This window comes from Sparus aurata, chromosome 24, assembly GCF_900880675.1.
Source record: "Sparus aurata chromosome 24, fSpaAur1.1, whole genome shotgun sequence".
Taxonomy (NCBI): Eukaryota; Metazoa; Chordata; class Actinopteri; order Spariformes; family Sparidae; genus Sparus; species Sparus aurata.
The window spans coordinates 4,990,397-5,014,066 of record NC_044210.1 but is presented as its reverse complement, the minus strand read 5'-3'; the positions used below and the strand labels follow the sequence as shown (position 1 = coordinate 5,014,066).

The 23,670-nt window shown below is 44.6% G+C and overlaps 3 protein-coding genes across 3 annotated transcripts; 2 read left to right on the top strand and 1 right to left on the bottom strand.

Moving 5' to 3' along the window:
- Window positions 1–1,371: 1,371 nt before the first annotated feature.
- On the bottom strand, window positions 1,372–4,847 carry alg11 (ALG11 alpha-1,2-mannosyltransferase). Its single transcript, XM_030410362.1, has 5 exons — window positions 4,739–4,847; window positions 3,850–4,071; window positions 3,160–3,531; window positions 2,508–3,073; window positions 1,372–2,340 (listed from the first exon to the last, which is right to left on the bottom strand). Exons 1-5 carry the CDS (start codon window positions 4,783–4,785, stop codon window positions 2,057–2,059), a joined length of 1,491 nt encoding a protein of 496 aa, XP_030266222.1. The 5' UTR covers window positions 4,786–4,847; the 3' UTR covers window positions 1,372–2,056.
- A 289-nt stretch (window positions 4,848–5,136) lies between these two features.
- cpb2 (carboxypeptidase B2 (plasma)) lies at window positions 5,137–9,526 on the top strand. Its single transcript, XM_030410363.1, has 11 exons — window positions 5,137–5,266; window positions 5,593–5,668; window positions 5,753–5,877; window positions 6,431–6,539; window positions 6,716–6,817; window positions 6,909–7,013; window positions 7,130–7,240; window positions 7,335–7,425; window positions 8,482–8,684; window positions 8,817–8,901; window positions 8,991–9,526. The coding sequence occupies exons 1-11, from the start codon at window positions 5,190–5,192 to the stop codon at window positions 9,203–9,205; spliced, it is 1,299 nt and encodes a 432-aa protein (XP_030266223.1). The 5' UTR covers window positions 5,137–5,189; the 3' UTR covers window positions 9,206–9,526.
- Window positions 9,527–10,536: 1,010 nt separating this feature from the next.
- On the top strand, window positions 10,537–22,493 carry zc3h13 (zinc finger CCCH-type containing 13). The gene is made up of 20 exons (XM_030409887.1): window positions 10,537–10,701; window positions 11,385–11,555; window positions 11,772–11,875; window positions 12,001–12,115; window positions 12,306–12,417; window positions 12,553–12,719; window positions 12,817–12,965; window positions 13,376–13,576; window positions 13,800–13,967; window positions 14,052–14,395; window positions 14,683–15,171; window positions 15,280–15,528; window positions 15,672–16,203; window positions 17,167–17,279; window positions 17,725–18,978; window positions 19,079–19,747; window positions 19,845–19,988; window positions 20,189–20,389; window positions 21,122–21,285; window positions 21,400–22,493. The coding sequence occupies exons 2-20, from the start codon at window positions 11,394–11,396 to the stop codon at window positions 21,607–21,609; spliced, it is 5,547 nt and encodes a 1,848-aa protein (XP_030265747.1). The 5' UTR covers window positions 10,537–10,701; window positions 11,385–11,393; the 3' UTR covers window positions 21,610–22,493.
- The last annotated feature ends 1,177 nt before the right edge of the window (window positions 22,494–23,670 follow it).

Sequence of the window (23,670 nt, the reverse complement as noted above, 5' to 3'; positions counted from 1 at the left end):
GGCCGTTAACCTTTGTACAGCACTATTGATTCCAGGGTGAATTAAATAAGCACCACCGGATTCTCTCTCAAAGGTTTTCAATGAAGATGTTCAGATGTGCGCAGTATGACTCCAATTCGCTTTTGTATCAAGGCAAAATAGGCCCGTAAAAGTATCTATTTGAATGAGTTTAAATCTATAAATATAACGTGCTTGGGGTCTTAAAATTCACTGCTGACTCAACACTTTCGTTTAAAGACAACTGGGGTCTCATCAACGTAAGCAACCACAGGTTTTGACCGATATGTCGCATTGGTAACATACCAAAAGAACTACAATTTTGTTATTTTAGGTTCTTAATGTCTAGAATGCCGAGAGCTTAAAGACACAGTTGACCGATCAGATAATTGACTGACAAAAATAATCCGCAACAATTCTGATAATCAATTGAACAAATATACAGGGTTCGTACACATTTTTCAAGGTCAAATTCAAGCACTTTTCAAGCACTTTTAAGGGTTATTTACAAAATTTTCCAGCACCTTATCGCTGGGGTAAAATACATATCTACAGGAATATATATACTCATGATTATTTTTTTTCACTTTTTATCACAATTATGTACATTGTATTATGCTGTAAACATCTAAAATGATGTTTCATGATAGGAAAAACACTTGGCGTTCTTCAGGTACACTTGCACTGGGACAAAGAGAGACCTGAGAGCACCCTGTAATTTTCTTTTTTGACATAAACTTTTATAAGCTTTTCGCTTATTCATCAAAGTTTATTAATATTGAACGTGTCATCAGTCCAAATTGCATCAAATTCACCTTCTCCTCAGCCATCCTTCTCTACCAGGCTGCGTGCGTGACGACACACACACACAGACTGATTTTATTTCTCCTTGTAATAAGAAAACCATCCAGTCTGATCCCAATGTTGCCAAGACACAGTTATATTGTCAAGCACTTTTAATCTATGATTTTCGCACTTAAACTAAAATCCAAGCACTTTTCAGACCTTGAAAACACAACTTTGAAATTCAAGCACTTTCAAGGATTTCAAGCACCCGTACGAACCCTGAATATACCAAGCATTCACCAATTTTAGTTTCATAATTCCTGCCCAAATTTTGATGACTGAAGTTTTTTCTTAAATAGTGTTAAATAGTTCTATATTCCAACAGTAATCACTGCTGTAGAGTATTTGCTCAGCAACCCGATCCTCTACCCCTGGACACCTTAACGACTCTGAAGGACACTCCCACGCAGAGATTAAAAGCCTGCGACTCCCCCTCCAGTGAGTTAGAACTGAAGAAGCCGCTTGGATGAGAGGTGAAACGTCTTCAACAACATCAAGAAGATCAAGAAATATCAATACAACAACCCCTTATTCATCATATCTTCATCTTTATTACATTCATCATCAATATAAAAAAATACTTCACATTTTGAACATGACATTGAGTCCCGTTACCGTCACATTAAATATAATATAATCTCTTTAATTAAACCGACACTACAAACAAAAGGAATGTGTCTTGTAAAAAAAAAAAAAAAAAAGCCAATAATATAATCTAGTATTTACAGATACATGTGTGACAGAACTACACAGTTTTCTGCAGCTGCATTCATTACTCTGTAGACAGAATTAGATCCTATTCGTACCTAATAAGCGCTCACCTTTTAAAAAGATTATTTCTGATAGGGGCCATGTACCCAAACTGTGCACAGGTTTTTCATAAGAATGATAAGAAACTGAAAAGAGGAAGAGCACTTCCTCAAAACATGGTGTAGTGGATTACGGAGATATATAAGGTCGTCTTATGTGGGAGTTTTACATTTTCTTCTGCTTTTAGAACAAATTAATGTGCGCTAATGCTTGGTGTCGGCATGTGTTGATAATTTGGTCTGCCCTGTACGAGCATGTGAGCGGTAAGTGCATCAACATAATCCCATTTTGTCACCAGTCGTACAGTGTGAACGCAGCCCTAAGTGCATCAAAGAAAAGGTGCTCAGAGTAACTATCCACCGTAACTATTCACACACACACACGCACGCAATGAGTCCCCCTCTCATCGTTCAAGTGTTCCCATCAGAGGCTCCATAGCAGCGAGGAAGCATGCTTCAAACTCCTGATCTGAGAAGCGAGCCACAGACTGACGCGCGTTGCGCCTGATCTGCAGCCGCGTGGCGGGCGGCAGCGCTAGGATCCGGTCTATGGCCTCGGCGTAACTTTCCTCGTCGTCGGCCAGGAAGCCGGTCTGGCCGCCCTCGAAAGGCACCACGATGTCCAGCTTGGGGCCGCCGGACTTGTGAGCGAGCATGACCTTCCCTGCTGCCATGCACTCCACGACGCCTAGAGAGGGAAAGAAATTAAACTGCACCTTGAATATCATCACAGACGTTTTTCTCTGTGGATTGAGCGATTTGATACTTTCACAGCATCAAAATAGCACCTAGACCTTCTTTAGAAATCAAAAAAAGAAGAAGAAATGGGAATAAGACAGTAGAAGCATTAATTACCTATTCCAAAGTGTTCATTCCACATGGTATGCAGTCCGATGGTGGCTTCCCCCATCTCTCGCTTCAGTTCCTCGAAGGATATGTTCAGTTTAAACTCAACCCTGTCGCCAATACCCAGCTCCTGGCACAGCCCCCTCAACATGAGCACCCTGTCTTCGTCCTGCTGGTCCCTGCACCCACCAATCAGGACCAACTTCAGAGCCTCCCTGCCCCCAAGCCCCTCCCTCCTCCTGTCCAACACCTTCTTGAAAGCTTTGATCTGCAGCCGGTGGTCCTTCTCCGGCCTGAACTGCCCGATGGAGACGATCGAGTGGCACTTCCTGTCCCCGTCCTCCTCCAGCGGCACGTCCAGGAACGCACTGACGTTGCAGGGCGGGTAGACCACGCTGGTGCGGTTGGGAGCGCGCCACAGTGACAGGATGTGATCGAGAGTCCAGGAGGAGTTGACCATGACGAGGTCGCTGCAGGAGCCGGCCATGCCATAGAGCAGGGCGAACAGGCAGTAGTAGACCACCTTGAAAGCACTCAGGAACAGGTTGTTGGAGACGTAGTCGGGGTTGTTGAACCTAGGACATCAGCAGTTTGTGTTATTTAACAGAAATGTTTATTTATCACAGCCATATTGGCAATTCATTAGACACGCAGCGATTACCTGGGGTTCCTTTCTCTCACTACAGACAGCATGTCAGTGCTGATAGTGGGATAGTGAACGTAACTCCCCACGCTGCAGCCTCCCAGGTAGCGAAACAGGGGCAGAGTGAAGGCGTAGCCCATGGAGTCGATGTACAGGTCCGGGACAAACTCCGTCAGCGCCTCCCATCCCAAGAAGATGGAGCCCACGCTCTGTCCCAGCAGGGTGAAGTGAGGAAACAGGCCGGGCTCCACGAGCAGCCGGTGCCTCAGGAAAACGAACTGAATCGGCCTGGGAAGCACGATGCTGAAACGGCGTCGCGCCCCTTCCAGAATCTGCTGGCCCGTCACACCCAGGTCCCCCGTGTACACCACAAAGTTGATGTCCACATACCTGTGCAGATGTGGGTTAAGTTTACACAACAGGGTATTCTGATGCCATTAAGTATTGTGTGCTACAGATTGTTTTGGTTGCATTCATAACTGATTTTTCCTCTCTATTCAATTTATATCTGTTATTATGAACTATTTAGCTATAAAATTATTACCCAATGATTTTATAATAACTTTACCACAGACCCAGGTTTGAATAGACTGTGTGACAGCACACTGGTAAATGCAGTAAATCAGTAACCTGTGAGGGAAAGTGGACACACCAAACTGTAAACTTTAAAAAAAAAAAAGGTCATCAAAATATATTCGTCCGCTTTACCTGTTCTGTAGAGCCCTGATTGCACACCAGAGCACCCTTTCCCCCCCGCCACCGGCATTGCAGTAGGGGTGGAAGAAGGCCACCGTGGGACGACCATCTCTCGCCCGCCGAGCGTTCCTGCTGCTCTGAAGCCAGAGACGCACCGCCAGCACCAGCAGGACGAGGACAGCGATCAGCAGCACGCACAGAAACACCAGGGGCAGCAGCAACTTCCACAGCAACCTGAGACACACAGAGGCACAACGCAGGGAGTTACAGGCAACAGCAAGCACATTGTATATCATAAAAAAAAAAACAAGTTTCAGAGGGATTAAACAAATTAATACTTGTGAGGCGTGTGTTTGATTGGCTTCTGGGACTTTGAGGAGGGCTGCTCTGGGGTCAGAATTATAAGATCATACTTTGAAATACTCTTCTGATAAAGAAAAATACTTTTTTTAAAGAGGATTGAAGGAAAAGATCACAGCAAAACCCCAGCTACAACCAAGTATTTTTGAAATATTATTGTAACATTGTGGCTGATCAAAAGTAACTCCCTTACTAGCATCACACATGTATATAACACAACAATTTAGTCACAATGAAAAAATATTGCCTTCTAGGTTTTAGAAACAAGGACTTGCCTACATTTGCGTGATACAGTAAAGAGCTTTTTATTTATGATGATTAAGTAACCGGAACACATCAGCCTTGTATTTATCTACAGGGCTATAAGCAATGAATTGGCTAAATGTTAGCCAAGTTTGCTAGGTAAGCTAAGTTTTTCTTTATAATGTCACCACCGTGTTGACGTCCGGTAAAAGCCACTACACGTACAGCACCAAACATGTCGCGTCAATGAAGCAAAACAAGCGTACTGTATAATATGATAAAATATATTATGTTTTACCTGGTTATTTCACACAGGCAGTGGACCAGCTGATCGTGGCCCGACATCTTGCCAACTGAAATTTAACAACACATCGCCTTCCAAGTTTCCTGCCCTGTTTTTACAGCTGCTGTTACATTTAGCGGGCGCCACCGAGCGGCGAGGAGGTGGTACTACAACCACTTTTCCAGCTCGTTTTTGATGAACGGCCACATTAAGAAGCTTCCTTTAATTCAGACCTGTGTTAATTAAACATAAACTGTGACTTAAGGTGCTGAATTTAAAGCTGAAACAAAATGAGCCACTTGGCCGTTCCCTCTCAGCTATGATGGCTGATCTATGCCCTCGTCTTTCAAAAAAAAAAAAAAAAAGTAATGTTTAACTCTAAATAAACACTGTTCCGATCAATAACGTCTCCCTATCCCCACATTCTGAACAAACCTCAGTCATTAATAGTCTTGAGTCTGACATCATGAAGGGTCTTTTGATTTTGTTTGTTTTGATGAATCTGGGCAAGCTCCCGAGGACAGGACACTGCACGGAAACACGGTACGTTGACTTGTGACATTTTCTTTTCCAAGGAATTATAGTTGTTTGTTATCTGCTGTTGTCCACAAAGAAAAAAACTATCTCATGACAACAGTAAAGCAAACACACGCCCGTATACCATGAATGTTGTGGGACCAGAACGAGGGCGCTTATTCCTAACACTGACACAATTTTAACAAAACCACAACCCCCCCAAAAAATGACTCTCTTCGCCTCTGTCGCTGTCTAAAACATTGTGACATATTTGTGCCTGATTGGTCCAGAGGTGTCTGCATCATTCATGGGGGACAATGCCTTTTACTGATGTCTGTTTTCTTTTTATCCAGTGACCAGATTCTCTCAATCACGCCGACGACGAAAGAGCAAGTGGACATCTTGAAGAATGTGTCCACACAATATGAGGTGGGAGATTCTCCTTTTATCCGTGATTGAGTGGGGGTTTTTTTTGTCCTCCTGTGAATCATTATTTGAAATGTTTTCTCCCAGACAGCCTTATGGCAGCCGGCCGCACCTCAGTTCATCAAAGAAGAGACTGAGGTCCACCTGTTTGTACCTGCCAACAGCTCAGAGACCGTCGCAGGCCTGCTGCAGAAACACGCCATCACTCATGAGTAAGATGCCGGCCTGACAGCTACGGAAGCTCACTGCTGCCAAATTTAGAAAAAGAAAAAATGGATAAAAGTAGGCTTTTAGACTGCAATGTGACAAGATTATCGCAATAACAAGAAGTTTCCATGTATATTTGCATGTTAAAATAAGAAAACGTGTAATTATGTTACTCGATTTACTGTTATGTCGTGTAAATATGCTACTCACCTTGGTGGGATGCGAACTTTTAAAGGCGAAAACTTTTTCCTCATAGCGGTTCACGTTATAAAAAGATATTTTCACAATGAAAAAACTTTTTTACACGTTATAATCAAGCTATATTTTATGTAAATATGCTATTTACCTTGATACGATGTGAATTTGTCCACATTATAAGGTGACAACAACATAAACAGTCAAATGTTTGAACAGGAAAAGCCTCTTCTTAACTTCATACGTCATCACATTATAATAAATAGTATATTGTGATGCAAAGTTTCTTGTTATAATGTGAAAAGTTTGCAGTTTTGAACAAATGTGACAATCTCTTGTTACAACATGATGTGTTCGTTTCAGGGTGTTACTGGCCAACGCCAATGAGCTGATTGAAATGCAGACGAGGAACGACTCCACCGACCCAAGAAGCGGCTCCACCTTCTACGAGAGATATCACAGTCTGGAGGATGTATGCATTTCCGTTGAACATTCGGCTTTTGTTGATATGGCGCCTTCTCGGGGGCCAATTTTCAATTTTTAAGCTCCCCAATCGGGGCTAATTACGCAGGACTGGATTGCATTGGCATGTCATGAGGCGCTGCACATATTACAGTCTACATTTAAGCACGCTGTCTCCATTTGTAGATCTACTACTGGATAAACAGGACCCAGCAGGACAACCCGGCCACGGTGGAGGTCATTCTCATTGGCTCCTCGAGCGAGAAGCGGCCCCTCTACGTCCTGAAGGTGCCGCGATGATCAAGTTGTGTGTTTCAGCTGACTTGTGACGTGAATTCTACAATGCCCTCCTCACGCTTGACGTCCCCTGTCTCCTCAGTTGTCTATGAATAACAGGCCGAACAAAAAAGCAATGTGGATCGACTGTGGGATCCACGCCAGGGAGTGGGTCTCTCCTGCGTTCTGCTTATGGTTTGTACGCCACGTGAGTACATTTAATCTCTTCTAAACAAAAATGTTTTTTTTTTTGTGTGTGTTTGCTGTCAGGTTGTCAGTTTCACTGTTGGCTAACACTCACATCAACCCCCTTCCTCCCCACAGTCTTTGTCATTTTATAGGCAAAACCAAGACATTACTCACATCCTGGACAACATGGATGTCTACGTCCTGCCTGTTATGAACCCTGACGGATACTACTACACCTGGACAACAGTAAGAATGCATGAAACGGAACCGGTACTCCGCGCTACAGGGAGGGATTTCAGCCGGACTCACGACCCGCCCCTGTTGTGTTTGTTTGTCTCAGAACAGGATGTGGAGGAAGAACCGCTCCGTCAGCAAGAGAGGCGGCTGCATCGGAGTCGACCTCAACAGAAACTTTGATGCCAACTGGTGCAGTAAGTCTTCCTCTCACACTACTGTCCAATTCAAAGGAGGGAAATGTGAGGGAGGGAAAAAAGATCCTGTAAGTTTTTGTAAGGAGCAACTTTCCCGAAATGATGACTCAGTGTCTCAGAATAATTACTGACTATCACTATTTTTAATTCAAATCGAAACCTCCCCCAAATAATGACTAATAAGCTCAAATGCAAAACATTTTCAAAATGAAGACTCGCTGATCTCGAAATAATAACACGGTGAATTTTCTCAACATAATGACTATTAAAAAGTATCTCAAAATAATGATGTATAATCTCAAAATGTTAATTTTCTCAAAACAACGTCTCACTTATCTCGAAATAATGTCTTGGTGCGTTAAAATAATCGCTTCGTGTCTCAAATTGATTTATGAATTTCAAAATATTCACTTTTGTCAAAGTAATGACTGACTCTCTCAAACACAGTCTAACTTTCTCAAAATAATGACGCAGTATTTCAAAAATAATAAAACGAATAATGACTTTCCTCGAAATACTCAAAATAATTACTTGCTTATCTTGAAATCATGTCCGTGGCTTAAAATGACTGAGAATCTCAAATAATGACTCAGTATCTCAAAATGATCCAACTTTTTTCAAAATATTGACTAATCTCAAAATGACCACGAGGAGTCTCAAAATAACTTAGTATCTCAAAAAGAATAGAACTTTATTAAAAAAATAATGTCTTACAATCTCAAAATAATGGTTGATAATCTCAAAGTGCGGAACTTTCCAAAAAAAATTATTTATCTCAAATTAATGTCTAAAGTTCTTGATGTGATGAGGAAATTATTTTGCGATATTTAATCACAATTTTGAAGGTCCTCAGTCACGGTTAATATTAAACACTCTGTAGAGCCACAGTAGTTTTTAAATATCTTAAATCCCATTAAATCTATCCTCAACTGCAAAAATGGCCTTTTCACCTATTCAATGTTAGTGCCTCACTTTAAATTCAAAAGAAATATCTCGTATGCATTCATATACACATTGTCGCAGCATCTATGAGACCCAGCGATGTGTTTCTTCCAGCGGAGGGGGCGTCTGACGAGCCCTGCACTGAGATCTACTGCGGCGAGTTCCCCGAGTCGGAGCCAGAGACCCAGGCCGTGGCCGACTTCCTGCGCAAGAACAAGGACACGGTTCAGCTTTACCTCACCATCCACTCCTACTCTCAGATGCTGCTCTTCCCGTACTCCTGCACCGTAGAGGAAGCGGAGAACCACAGAGACCTGGTGAGTGGTCCGAGTGGACGGCCCAGCCAGACACTCAAGCGTCCCACTCGACGTCGATTCCCGTAACTTGGCATTAAAGACAGACTCTTAATGTTCTGTCTGGATGATTGTGTGGATGTTCTCTGTTTAAAGCTTGAGATGGCCCAAGAAGCTGCCCAGAAAATTCGAAGATATTATAGGAACAACTATCGATATGGTTCCGGAGCAAAGACGATATGTAAGTGAGACTTGTTTTGAATAGAAAATGTATCTTTACTTGAATCAGTCAAAAATATATTGATGTCACTCTTAACGTTTGTTCTCCAGACTTGGCTCCTGGAGGTTCCGACGACTGGGCATACAACCTCGGCATCAAGTACTCCTTCACATTCGAGCTCCAGGATCGCGGGCGGTATGGCTTCCTGCTGCCGCCATCTCACATTCCCAAGGCCTGCAATGAAGCACTGACCGCCGCGAAGACCATCGCCCTCAAGGTTATAGAGAAAACACAGGCGCCAACAAGTCCTGCTCCAGCCCTATAAGCAGTCACACCTGACTTTAAAGTTGAAGTGAAAGCCTGCTAACAAAGACTTTGTTGTACCACTGTCAGATCAGCTAGCCTTTAATCACAGCCTTAAGTATAATCTGATAGTTATTCAAGGTATTTTTTTTTTTTTCTTTTTTGCTTTAAGGAGATGTTTTTGTAGCATTCCTTTAACATGTATCATGGGAGATTCCTTTAAGTGTATGCATACATGAGTATAAAAATGGCACGGAAAAGTAACTGCAGTGTGTTGATTAAGAAACGCTTTGTGGAATAAAAACTGTAAAAGAAACTGTAAAAAAAAAAAAAAAAAGAAAAACACATTAAACTGACTGAAGTTACAGATTACTTGTCGCTGGTTCGAATCCCCTGCCTGCATGTCGTTGTGTACTCAAAATCCTAAACCCAAATTCCTCCATCAGTGTGTGAATGGGTGTGTAAAGTGTTTTGAGCGGTTAGTACCCTGAAAAAAGGGCCATAGTGATGCAACTCCATTTCACATTCCTTCCATTTAAGCAGAAAGTAGTTCCAATGAGAACTAGATCACTGTGAGAATATCCCACAATTATTAACATTGGCAATATCAATAGTAAGGATATAGTGGTGTTATTTGTAGTGGTGACACTGTGTTAACATGAAAACAACACTGTGAGTATATAGTGGTGTAGTCTGTGCATACATTTGTTTATCCACACATTGTCAAGGCATGTACACTGTAATGCATTCCAATAAAACACATCTGCTTCATAAAAACTAAAAAAAAAATGTTACTTTGTTATTTTTGTTTACCTTATGTTGTTTGAGCCAGTTGGGGGACTTTATTTTGTAGGAGTATCCCGGAAACCGGGATCTCAACATCGTGGGATGTGTCGCCCTCTGGTGGTTGCAAATAGTAACTACACAGTCACAGAACGAGTACATACTCTAGCAACCTGATCAATGTAAACCCACATACTGGAGCCAAATGAGAAACAACCCCCCGTTAAACCACAGGGTTTTTCATACCGCACTTGCGTTAATGTTAGCACGGGTTGAGACTAACGTTATGCATGCGTGAAAAGCCCTTATCAAGGCAGACACGATAAAATAATGACACTTCCGGTTTAAACTTTCGGTATAACGCCTTGCGAGCCAAGACGTTTACAAACAACCAAATAACTACTGAACACTGTTATCACTACCAGCACGACTATTAATTTGCCATCTATAGATAAAGGGCTTTCATGGGTACGTTTTGGTTGTAAGCTACAGCACGAGAAGAACTGGGAAAATGAAAAAGCGTGCAGCGGATGTCCGGTAGATGGCAGCGGAGTAAAACCCGCCGTAATAAACCAGAGAAGAAGAACGCGGCATATGATGCGCACCCCTCCGCCAATATGAAGGCACTCCGGGCAGCTTCTGCCTTTGATTTTATAGAATAAGCCTTGTTATTTCTACAAGGGCTGAATCCACTCACTGGACTTAACTAGATGCGACGCCGAATTTATATCTTGGGTAAGACGGCTCTTTGTGTTCACAGTATGCAGCAGGCACGCCGGTGAAGATGTCTTGAAGGCCCCGCGCTAAGATACAACATGAAGTCATTAGCTCTTTGGTTAACTAACTTTAGCATTAGCCTCCGTTCGCTTGTTGTTTTTCAGCTTGAGGCATGCAAAAAAAAAGAATTGACGTCAGCCAGTGACCGACTTGACATTTGAGTCTCACGAACACGCTAATGTGAATGCGAACGACTTAAATAATGGCTTTTACGTCGCGAAGTTGGCTCGGAACTTTAGCTAGCCTCAAGCTAGCATGCAAGACTGCTCGCTGGAAGTAAGCGCTGAGCAGCTGCACGGATAACAACAGGCCGTTTGCGTGCATCTATGTTTTGGATATGTTGCTACCCGGGGGAGAGCTAAACATGCTGGCACTCGTGTGCAGAAGTTAAAAACTTTCAGAAAAGTTGCTTTATTATAGTGATCAGACCCGGTGGAATAGAATGAATGAATGCAGTGTAGTGAAACAACAGGAGGAGGAAGTTCTGATCAGCACTTCATTTACATTTCTGCGCAAGTCTTAGTGTGTGTGTTTGTGTGTGTGTGTGTGTGTGTGTGTGTGTGTGTGTGTGTGTGTGTTTTGTACTGCTCCGAATGATAACTCACAGATATTTGATGAAGCATTGTCTGTCATGTGTCCAGTCCTGCAGAATGTCCAAGATCAGGCGGAAGGTAACAGTGGAGAATTCAAAAACCATATCTGACAGCAGCAGCAGCACCACGACCAGCAGCACCAGCAACCCCGCCGCCCCCTCCCGCCGGCCCAGTGTATTCGAAAGACTTGGCCCCAGTACTGGGAGTAATGCTGCTGATGTATGTATAACCTAAAATACCCATATGGGCCTAAGGATTCCCAAACACTGCCTGAGGCTGTCTCTGTTTGTGTTGTTTGTTTTTTTGTTCATGTGCAGTTAACTTTCTCCTACACCAAACCATAACCACATGCAGCAAATGCACTCATAAGTCATACATAGTCTCTTAACTGGATGAACCTTCATCTGATCGGACTTGTATGCTTGTGTCTTTCAGAGTCATTGTAGAAACTGGCTGAAGACAGGTAATTGCAGTTACGGCAACACTTGTCGCTACACACATGGAACTCAGCCACGGGGCAAAGGATTTAGCTTTAGTCGGTAAGATGGCTTGCTGTAATTTAGCATGGGAATCGCAGTGTGTGTGTGTGTGTGTGTGTCACTGTTTTTTTCCTTATTGACACATTGCCTCTTTGTCTGTGCCTGTGTACGTCTTAATGGAGCAGGTCAGCCGAGAGACCCACAGGTGATCTGCGGGAGAGGATGAAGAATAAAAGACAGGATGTTGACCCAGAAAACCTGAAGCGAGACCTAGACGAGCCCACATCCCCCACAGTTAGAGTGAGTTATCCGCTCCTTTAGTCTCTACGTGTTTAAAGTAATAGCGATAAATGATGGCTGATTTTTTTTAAAATAAAGACTGGTGACACCGCTGACCCTGAATCTGAAGCTGATTTTGGCGAACGATCTGAATTATTTTGTATTAAATCTGGAACGGTGTGTGTGTGTGTGTGTGTGTGTCCATCTACAGCCGAGAGACTCCTCCAGAAACCGACGCAGGGAAAAGGAGGATATAAAGATTACAAAGGAGCGCACCCCAGCCAGTGAAGAAGAGCCCACAGAGTGGGAAACTAATCGTGAAGGTTCAGTAGCTCCTTTTGTTCAAGTTTAAAGGATTTATTCATGCTACAAATGCTCTCCATTTGATGTCATTTGAAACTAACCAAAGAGCATTAATATTGAACTGACACACTTTTTTTTTTTTGTTCGACTTAAAGATTCAGATATCGGTGACTACGACTACGAGTTATCCTTAGAGATGAAGCGCCAGAAGATTCAACGTGAGCTGATGAAACTGGAGCAAGAGAACTTGGAAAAGAGGGAGGAAATTGTTATCAAGAAAGATGAGGCCCCCATCAAAACAAGAGCCACTGCCATGTCGAAGGTAAGTCACTAGTTTAATGTTTGTGCCATCGCTTCGTTTGCTCAAGTAGCTGTATTTGTAGAGAGTTCAGCCTTATCTGTCCTCTTCTGTCCCTCAGGCCTCCCCAGAGCAGTTGAGCAGTAAAGATTCGCCCTCATCCAGGAAGTCAAGTGGATCCCCAAAACATAAAAGTGGAACCAAAGGCCCGGGCTCTGGGAAGAAAGAGAAGAAGGCGTCCGTGTCCTCCCCGGTTACAGAAACTGCCAGGTAGGAGTCTGGGACTGGTCTTGTTTTTTAATCCCAAAAACTACTAGACAGACTTTAGTGACATCTCATCGTAAGTTAGAACTGATTGCGTGCAGGAAACACACCTATATATACTGTATATATGTATGTATGTATGTATGAGTTTGAATAACCCGGGTGGTCATGTGTGTGAACTGTAGTATATTTAATCATCTAAAATGAAAACAAATTGGATTTTAACGGCCTGCTTTCTTTTATTCATTTCAACAATTGCTTATTAAGTTAGTGCAAAAAAAGATAGCTGTCCCCCTGAAACAAATGAATTAAACTGATGTCGTCAACTTCATCTGTATTTCGGAAAAACGCCATCTTTGAATGATATTGTTATTAATATACGTAATAAAAGACGTTTTCTTTCCGCTTCTAACCAGGTCTTCTAAAGGCGGCCACAATAAGAAGAAGGGGCCCCGTACCCCCAGTCCTCCTCCGCCAGTCCCTCTGGACCTTCCTGTGATGGGGAAGAAACACAAAGGCAAGCACAAGAACAAGGAGAAGTCCGAGGAGAAGCAGAAGGAGGGGAAAGATCGGGGACGCGATACAGAGAAACACAAAGAGAAGAAGGAAAAACGCAGGTACAGTGTGGACTGACCATCAGATGACATTTTACGGTCTAGAATAAAAAAAAATGACTATCTCTAAATGTGGTTACATGTTAATATTCTTTCAATTTTACTGAGTTGTTGCTATTAAGATGAGAGTCCCGCTGGTGTTCTTTGTGGTCATTCACACAAGGAAACTCTCATCAGTTATGTTCTATCTTTGGCACTCATCCTTCTGCACATGTGCTGTTTATAGGGACCGGTCAGACAGTTCACACAAGGCCAAGCGGTCAGTTACATCAGAGGAGCGTTCTGGCAGCGTGTCATCGCCTTCTCGGGGCACTTCTCCCTCAGCGAGGAAGAAATCCACCTCGCCTAAAGTTTTGTCCCACAAGGCCCCTGCACTGGCCTCCCCTCCTCGCAGGTTAGCGCATGCGCATTATGCCTCCTTATAACAGTAGAGTTTAACCAGAGAATACAGGATAATAACCATACTTTGTCACTGCAGGTCTCCCTCTCCTCCACGCCGCCAGCGCACCCCCACGCCTCCCCGGCACCACTCCCCCTCATCCCACTCGGGTTCCTCTGCTCAGCGACACTCTCCGTCTCCGCGTCGGCGTCGCTCCTCCTCTCCAGCCTACCACCGGAGCACAGCAGCCCAGGCCTCCGCCCCCTCCCCTCCGAGCTCCCGGCGCTCCCGATCACCTCCTGCCTCCCACGAAGCCTCCTCGCCCCACCGCCGATCTGACCGGTCGAGCCCTAGCCGGCGGCACTCGAGAGGCCGCGAGAGGAGCCGTGGTGAAAGAGAGAGGAGTCCGCCCGCCCAGGAGCGAAGACATGAGCGGAGAGATGGTAACTTTGTGTAATTAGACTGTATTTGTCTGTGTTTTTTCTCTCGTCTGTTTTTGCAGCTTTTTTTATTTGGGTTATTTGTGGCGTGTCTGTATTGATTAAACGTTATAGCACACAAATATGTAACAATTTTGACAATTTCTGCCTTGAGTTGTGATTGGAAATGTAGCAATTGACTAGTTTTTTTTCCTCCCTCTTGAAGCAGGCGAGAGAGAATTCAGTATTGAATTTTATATAATACGTTGGATCACTTTTAAGCTTTGTTTCTCTTTTTTTTTTTTTTACAGAAAGCCGCAGCAAGCGAGAGAAGGACAGCATCCGCGACGACCGCGACTATGACTCTGAGCAGGTCTCTTCACGGGACACCCGCGATGACAGGGAGACCAGAGAGGCCCGCGAGCGACGGGACGCCCGTGAAAGAGGAAGGGAAACAACCAGAGACTCTCGTGACCACAGAGACACCAGGGACGTGAAGGACTCCAGAGACAGCAGGACAGAGACCCGCTCCAGTCGAGAGTCGCTGGAGATCCGTGACCGCGAACGTGAACGAGAGAGGGACCGGGAGAAGGAGAGGGAAAGGGAGCGGGAAAAGGAGAGGGAAAGGGAGAGGACTGACACCCACAGGAAGGAGGAACCGGCTCAGGAGGATAGGAGTTATGGAAGAGGTCATGGAAGGGAAGATGGAGGGAGAGCTGAAGGAAGAACGGAGAACAGGACGGACAGAGCTGAGAGGAACGGACGAGGGAGAGGGCGTGCCAATGAAACGTCTGATAAAGGCAAGAACCGACATTACATGTAAACTTGCGCTATAGCTAATACATCACCACTGAACCTTTTTTCAGCGGGTGTCATGTCATCCCTTCTCTCATTTGTTCCTCTACCAGGCTCAAACAGAAACTCCCGGAGCTCCCAACTGGAAAGCAGCCACGACAACTGGGAGTCAAGAAGCAGTGGGGTGCGTGAGCGGAGCGCCGAGAGGAGCACAGACCGCAGCGCCACTGAGAGAAGCTCAGAGAGGGGTTTGGACCGGGACCGCTACGAGGTTGAAAGGAGAGGAGAGCCGGCCAGAGACTCCTCCTACGACCGGAGAGGAGGGCACGGAGAGCGGGACCGCAGAGACAACCGAGAGAGAGGTGGGTCGAAGGGATTGCTTCATTTTTTTGAAAACTGAAATGAGACATAAATGCATGTGTTGAAATAATTCACAGCCAATCAAATAGAAGAACCAATTGCATTATAGTTACTCATTATTTCATTTAATTTTTGGTTTTTCCAGATCAAAGAGCAGCCTCTCCCAACAGACACCAGGGAAGATCCGAGGAGTCTGAGAGGGATGAGAGGAGGGACGATCGCAGGAACGACAGAACAGAAGACAGACGAGATGACAGGGCCCGCGACCGGGAGCGAGAGAGGGAAAGGGAGAGGGACAGAGAGAGGGAGAAGGAGAAGGACAGGGAGCGAGAGAGGGAGAGGGAAAAGGAGCGGGAGAAGGAGAGGGAGGCGGAGAGGGAGCGGGCCCGGGAGAGAGAGCGGGAGAGGGAGAGAGAGCGAGAGAGGGAAAGGGAGCGCGAGGAGCGGGAGAGAGAAAGGGAGGAGCGGGAGAGGGAGAGAGAGAGGGAACGGGAGAGGGAGAGGAAGGAGCGGGAGAGGGAGAGGGAGAGAGAGAGGGAGCAGCGGGAGCAGAGGGAGCGGGAGAGGCAGCGAGAGTGGGAGGAGCGAGAGAGAGGACGAGAGGAGAGGCGGGAGAGGAGAGAGGACACCAGGGATGACCGGTCTGTTCGAGACAACCGGGACGACCGCAAACTAAGGTATGGATTTTATTTGACCTACCCCTTAATTGTTTAAATATTTTGAATATTCCTTTAAGTTAATGTTACTTCCTTGAAATTTGCCATGTTGAATTTTACGTGGGTATTAATAATGATAATAATGTGTGAAATGTGCTGTATTTGTAGAGGCCAGAGGAAGTAATGTTATTCAGTAAAGGAATAAAGCAAAGATTACTCAAAATTATTAAGATATTAAAATTGTACAATTTACAGTGTCCTAGATGTGAGCCCTGTGGAACACCACTCTTTACATTACATTATTTTATTTTATTTTATTATATAGCCAGCTACAATTTTTCAAATGGCTACCCAGCCACGAGCAGCGATGGAATGTAACTAAGTACATTTACTTGAGGGCTGTACTTAAAGGTGCAATATGTAAGATTGTTAGTTGAAAACACTCAATTAAAATTATCAACAGAAAACGAAGAATGACAGTTTTAATGTAATGATCTTCTAAGCATGCTAAACACTCACACTGCCCTGGTGCTCTGAGCTCACAGTCCAGACTGCTAGCTGCACTGCTAACTGAGCAGCTACAGTGTTGGCAGCAGCTAGCCACTCCAGTGATATGCTGCCCTCTATTTGTTTTGAGTATGAATTCGACAGGTGGACATCTCTAAAGTATTGCACCTTTTTAACTACAGTTTTGAGGTTCTTGTACTTCACTTGAATTTTTCCATTTTGTGCTACTTCATACTTCAATTCCACTACATTTTGAATGTGACTATTGTACTTATTACTCCACTACATTAATCAGATCACTTTAGTTACCGTAGTGCATTTTTAATTATTTTTATTTTTTCAGCATTCTGATTTAAAACAACAACGCGGATTCCAATAATGGGATAAATGCTAACGTATGCATTTTTGTTTGTAATAATGATAACCATGATAATTCTACATTTGTTGCTATAATTCTCCTCCCCATCTCCCTTTTAGTCGTAAGAGGACCAGGGTGGAGAGCAGCCCGAGCCCCCGACCATCGCCCAAGCGGGTGACGCGAGACCTCAGTCCGGCAGACAGCGACGGCTACAACAGTGGAGAGGACAAAAGTGAGCGCCCAATTGGCCGAGGGCAGGCCAAGCTCCACCCACAGCCCCTCCTCCCCAGCCCAGTGTGTCCGCCTCCATCTGACAGTAGGGATATTCTTTCTGAAAGGACACACCCCTATTTAAATGGGAATGCATCTCTCCTATACTGCACTGCAATGATCAATAATTTTAAGTTTTATTTCTCTTTGGTATTAATTCACCTCAATTTCTTGTCTTTTGGTTGCATGCATTCCAATAAGGGAAACCAGATTATCTTTGCCTTAGATTTAAGGGCAATCATATCAAAGGGCTGCTTTACATGATATTTTGCTGTTACATAAAGGATTGCAAATGCCTCCCATCAAGAGCCTCATCTGTTAGTCCAGGAGTGGCGCTGAGAGGCCGTCTGCTATTGCTTGAACGCTTTAAAACTTTGGTTATGTGACTGTTTTGTGTGTACGTGCAGGTAGTGACAAGCATCGTCTGCTGAGCCAGGTGGTGCGCCCCCAGGAGCCCTTGCTACGTTCTCCACCAAGGACTCTTTCATCTGATGAAAAGCCCGGTCACTGGAAGGATGAGGAGCGCAGAGGAGGCGGGGACAAGAGGGAAGTACGCAACCGCCTCGAGGACCTGGAGCCACGCGTAGAACGCAGCAGAGGCGGCGAAAGGCGTGGAGAGCATCTTGCAGACACCCCCACTGACTCCCGTAGCAGAGGCAGAGACCAGCGAGAGTCCACTCCACCTCCGGTTCCTGTCGCTGTCAGCGAAGACAGAGAGATCGTTGGCTCCCAGTCCCATGAGGAGGGCAAAAAGAAGACAAAATCGCAGAGGAAGGGCTTAAAGAAGGGTCGCAAAGATGAGGAGATTGCCGCTGCCAGCAGCTTGGCTGGTGCAGGAGATCGTTTCAACCCCGAACCGCCAACTGGCAGTTCTACAGATGGACCTCCACCCTTATACTCCCCCAGGAAAGGAGCCAAGAAGAAGGCGCTTGAACGGAAGAGGAAACGGTCTCGAGGAGGAGAATCTGATGTGTCTGACGAGGACACAGCAGCTCATCAGCCGCATAGTAAGAGAAAGAGAGGCCCGCGGACACCGCCGCCTTCCATGAGGCCTGATAACCGCGGAACTGGAGGCAACACTGAGCCGTCTCCACTGTCCAAAATGGACAACTTCAGTGACTGGTCAGATGAGGAGGTCACAGACCGACCAATTGAAACGCAAGCTCCCCCGGCTCCTGCTGAGAGGGCTCCCGCTGAGCCTCTAAGGAGAGGTGTTCCCAGGGGCGGCAGGGAGAGGGACCGGTGCAACCCCCCTGCCATTGCCCCTCTAATCCCCCAGGATCCTCCGATGCTACTGCAGACTCTCACTCCACAGCCCCTCATGTCCCAGCCCCTGCTCCGCAAACCTCCACCGGAGCAGGCGCGCAGTAGCAGCATGGGAAGCAACCAGAGCCGCGCATCATCCAGACGCCTGCGATCACCCTCCAACGAGTCCGCCCACAGAGAAGATCCCCAAGGTCCACGGTCCCGCCGAGGCCGACTGCAAGGCACCAACTCTCGCGACCGGGAGCGTGAGAGAGAAAGGGAGCGTGAGAGGGAAAGAGAGCGCGAGAGAGAGCGGGAGAGAGAACGGGCGGTCGTGAATGACCCTCCAGGGGCCGAGAGGAAGTCTCGAATTGACCAGTTGAGGAGAGGAGAGCCCAGCCGCAGCACCTCCTCAGGTAGATGAACACACATCATGAACCTGTATCAACACAAAACAATTAACATTTTGTTAAACTGATCCGAGCCTGACCCATATCTGTTACTATTGTCTTACAGACCGCCAGGATTCCCGCAGCCACAGCTCGAGGCGCAGCTCTCCTGACTCTGAGAGGCAGGCCAGGTCCCGTGCCGGCTCTTACGACAGCCGAGAAAGGGAGCGAGATAGAGAGCCTTTTGAGCGGGAGCGAGAGCGAAAGGAGCTCAGGCCGCAGCAGCAGCCACCGCAGCAGCAGCCGCTCCTCCTCCAACAGCCCCTACAGCAGCAGAGAGACTGGGAGCCCGAACCTAGGGACTGGCCGAGCAGGGGACGGGAGCCTCTTCTGATGCGACCTGGCCGCGAGCCTCTCTTGAGGGAGAGGGATATCAGGGACAGAGAACGCTTACTCCCCGAAGGACTCATCCAGCAGCACGAACGAGAGCGGGAAAGGGAGCGGGAGAGGGAGCGGGAGAGAGACAGCAGAGGTGACAGAGGCGGCGATCGAGAGAGGGAGAGGATGATGATGATGGACCTACCACCCCATGGCGACCCCAGGGCTCCAGGACGAGGGGAACTGAGAGGTGACATCAGAGGAGACCTGCGAGGGGATATGATGAGACAGGACAGGAGTGACTATGAGCCTCTGCTGCCAAGAGAAGCCTTCAGCCCCGCAGAGCCGGAGAAACCGAGCAACAGTCACCATCTGATGGGAGAGCCGCGGGAGCTGGAGAAGGCGGACAGCATCGACGGTAGGAAGATGGAAACTTGTACGCATTTTTCAGGTGCATTTCATTTGTCCTTAAAAAATCTCCCAATATTAAGATAAACGAAACTTTGTGTTCTCAGGAGACGATGATGGGAAAGAAGACGATGGACAGTCTGTTGCATCTGTTGGAGAGGAGTATGAACCAATCAGTGATGATGAGCTTGATGAAATTCTGGCCGACAGCCAGAAAAAAGAGGATCAGCAAGATGATGAGAAAATCACAGGTAAGAGGAAATGCATCTTTATTGAGAGTCTTGTATAGAAATGATTTGCAAGTTAATTTCTGTATTCCTTTTTTTTTAATATATATATTGGATCATGATATATTGAAGGATTGATTGTTTCATTAACAAACAATCAAAAAGATTGTGAAGAAACAGGTTTTTCCTTTTTTAAATGAATCCCCTAATCTATGTGCCGACAGGACCTCTGGATGTAATTGATGTGGACTGGTCCAGTCTGATGCCCAAGCAGAAGCAGGAGCCACGGGCAGCAGGGGCGGCATTGCTCCGGTTCACCCCGGGGGCGGTGCTTCTTAGGGCGGGCATCTCCAAGCGACTTGCTGGGCCTGAGCTCCTGGAGCAGGTCAGAGAGGTGTGCAAGTCTGAACTGGATGACCCCAAAGGTGAATTTTATACATCATGCAACCCTAGAATATTTAATTTGGGGTTTGTGCAAAGTCTTGAAAGTTGGCTTAATTATAACCGTTGTGTTTTCAGGGTGAGGAATATGCTTAAATTCTGATATACTTACAAAATGTTTGTTTCCATCGAAAGGTATCCTCAGCACAATCACTCATGTAAACCGAAAATCTTGTAATATTTTAAACGTATTTAATTTTTAAATAACCATGATCATAACATCCAAGTTAATATTAACAGCTGGTAAAATAAGTGACAACATACATTGATTGGTTTAAAGGGATTCAGTAAACTTTTATTTTTTGCAATCGCATTTATAGCTACAATGTAGAAGTGATTTTGTAATGACTAAATGTAAATGATGATGAAGGCTTTGAGAGGCTTGAAATGTTCGGTTTAGGTACCTTGAAAGCGCTTTGAAAGGCTGCTGAAACCTGTATTTGTCACAATCATTTGAAATTCAATCGCTGATTTTTTTTTTTTTTTCTTCATGACCTAACATCAATGCTTGCCCTTTTTTCATTTGTTAATTTTAAATTAGTTACATGATTACATTGTTTGAATCAGCAAAACAAGTCATTTTGATCATAATGGGGTTTATTATACCTGCCATTTCTGTACAGTGTGTGTGTTTTTGTACTTAGAAATTCGAAAGAGTAATTGAGTCTGTTTTTGTGCGATGCATCCTTAAATGCTGATTTACTCTCTCCTGCCAGATGCTGAAAAGCTGTTTGAACATGATCTGGGGGCTCTAAATATGGCAGCCCTCAACAGGCGGGTGGAGAGGGCAGGGTTACTGAGCAACCTTGGGCCCTGCTGCAAGGCCCTGTGTGCCCGCAGAGACTTCGCCATACGCCGGCAGCTGCTAAAAAATGACAAGGTAGACGTCGTCTCACCGCTGTCAGGAAGTTGAATTGAATACTGCATTTATCCTTTGCCAATCTTGGCTTTCTCCAGACGTCATTTAAATCTACTTCTACTTCTCCTTCTTCAGGGCCTCACCAAGCAGTATCCCGTTCCGCCTGTGGTAGACAACGAGCTGCTACAGATGAGCATGCGTCTCTTCAGAAGGACCATGGCCGGTCAGGCCTCAGGCCCAGAAAGGTCTGACGGTGGGTCAGCCCCAGCAGCCGACGTGGCTGCAGCTGGTAGTAGTAGTAGTAGTAAGCTCACCACTGCACAGCCTGAGGTGTGTGTGTCCTGAAAGAAAATGGGTTTATTCAGACAAAACACATGAAAGTGAACACTTCTAAGCCCTTCCTCCTTCTTCCCCTGACTCTGTCCCATTTCATTACATACCTAGCCTTTTTAGTCATGAGAATAAAGACAAACGGCAACATTGTGATTCTTACTCAGTGATGCTTTACATATTTTGGATGATCTGCAAGTGCTGTGCCATAGACTACTGGACATTCTAGCCTATGGAGGTATGTAATGAACCATGTACGAGAAATTTAAAAAACGCAAACTAAAATGACGTCATGTTTTTTTTTTTCTGCATTACAAGTGTTTTAGAGCAGCTTTTAATTGTCTGTTTCACCCGCCTAACCAAGTTTAATGACTGTTTTGTTTTCATATATCGTGCATTTGGTTACTACAACTGTGCATTAAATGGTTAGATGTTCATTTTTGTAATGGGTCTTTTGCTTTGTATGAAGTGACTGTTCAGCCTTCTGACAACGTGACTCTTGATGATATTACCATTTTGTTTACACCATATTACAAAATATCTGCTGAGCGTTTGCAGCAGAGTGTAACTGACCAACGACACTGAAACATCCTGCAGGGACTTGAATGTTTTCTCATGAATAAGCACTGCCAAACTATTCCTTTTATTGAATGTAATTTGTTACATCTGTCAGTCATTGGAAAACATTATTGCTTGATGTATTTGTTTTTGAATGGTTTGGCAATGTCTCCCTGAACTGAACTGAAGTGAGTGCAGAGCACACTATAGACTGCAGAGTCCCAGATCTCCCAACACTGCCATGTGGAACTCCCCAGCCCAACACCATCCAAAAAGGAGCCAAAAATGTGCGCTATAGGAAAAGACACTAGGCTGCTTAGATTTAAAAAAAAAAAAAAAAATGCCTGAAAAGATAATTAATTTCAACCTCACATCACGTTTGTGTTCCAGTGGTTGACCGTCCAGAGTCACAATAAAAGACTGGTACAAGTGGATAAACTGAACCTCTGCTGGGATGTGGTTATATCAACACTCTTAGTCCAGCAGTTGACACTTGAAAAGAGAGAAGGTTGTGCTCGGACACAAAATCAATGGACAAAGCCAGCGTCAGTGATGCACTGACCAGTTTAAAGAACCTAATAAGAATGGGGAAGGCTGTTATCTTAGAGCCCTGGATTCAACATGATGCCTCCCCCCACCCATGCAACTGTGACTTGAGATCTAAGTGACATTACAGACATGAAGAGATTGGGCTCTGATATAGCCGCCATCTTTTAGTCAGCCCACAACTCTTGTCGGAAAACACTTTTCTACTACATATTTATTTTTTCCAACTCAGTTTTGAGATGTGCAAATAATGATATCTGGTTTGACGCTGTATTTTTGTTTGGGTTTTTTTTTTTACTGTAAAATAAATGTAGAATGACATTTAAAATTTTGTCAAATAAGGACGACTTGGAACCTGGAGGACTTCAAATGTAGCACTAGATCATCCTGTTGAATTAACGAGATCTGTGAGGATGGCTCCTCGATGCAAACTATTGCATTTTGAGGTTTAAGTGATGAATTTGACACATTACCACACATTACCTCTTAAGAATGAATCTTCATTAAGAATTCTTTCGGTGCTACTTCTTGCAAATTTGTCCAAAATAACATTTCTCCTAAACTTTGACAGTAAGTCACAATTTAAGTGTTATGCAGTGGCATTAAAGTGTAAGCTATCAAGCATTGTTTTTTATGTTTAATAGCTGTGGGAGCTTATTGCTGCCATGTCAGGAAAAAAATAAAATAATATTAGTATCATGTTACAAAGTGAAAAGTTTATAGTTTTGTTATAACAAGAGGTTTTCAAGTTATTAGGTAATCTACTCTTACAATATGTTATTTATCATGATATAGCACCTAAACATTCATCTTGATAATTTATGACATTTATTCACATTATTTTCTTTCATATTAAAAATATTTTTTCATGTAATATTACTATATTATAATGTGAAACACATGTTTTAACATATAAGTTATGTTATAAACTTTTATTTTCTAACAGTTTGTTATCAGGTAATACACACTGTT

Coding starts and splice junctions, on each gene's coding strand:
- cpb2 (XM_030410363.1), top strand. CDS start 5,190: ATGAAGGGTCTTTTGATTTTGTTTGTTTTGATGAATCTGGGCAAGCTC. Junction 5,878..6,430: donor AAACACGCCATCACTCATGA/GTAAGATGCCGG, acceptor TGTTCGTTTCAG/GGTGTTACTGGCCAACGCCA. Junction 7,426..8,481: donor CTTTGATGCCAACTGGTGCA/GTAAGTCTTCCT, acceptor TGTTTCTTCCAG/CGGAGGGGGCGTCTGACGAG.
- zc3h13 (XM_030409887.1), top strand. CDS start 11,394: ATGTCCAAGATCAGGCGGAAGGTAACAGTGGAGAATTCAAAAACCATA. Junction 19,748..19,844: donor GAAGGCGGACAGCATCGACG/GTAGGAAGATGG, acceptor TTGTGTTCTCAG/GAGACGATGATGGGAAAGAA. Junction 19,989..20,188: donor AGATGATGAGAAAATCACAG/GTAAGAGGAAAT, acceptor ATGTGCCGACAG/GACCTCTGGATGTAATTGAT.
- alg11 (XM_030410362.1), bottom strand. CDS start 4,785: ATGTCGGGCCACGATCAGCTGGTCCACTGCCTGTGTGAAATAACCAG. Junction 3,532..3,849: donor ATCAGGGCTCTACAGAACAG/GTAAAGCGGACG, acceptor ACATCTGCACAG/GTATGTGGACATCAACTTTG. Junction 3,074..3,159: donor GTGAGAGAAAGGAACCCCAG/GTAATCGCTGCG, acceptor CTGATGTCCTAG/GTTCAACAACCCCGACTACG.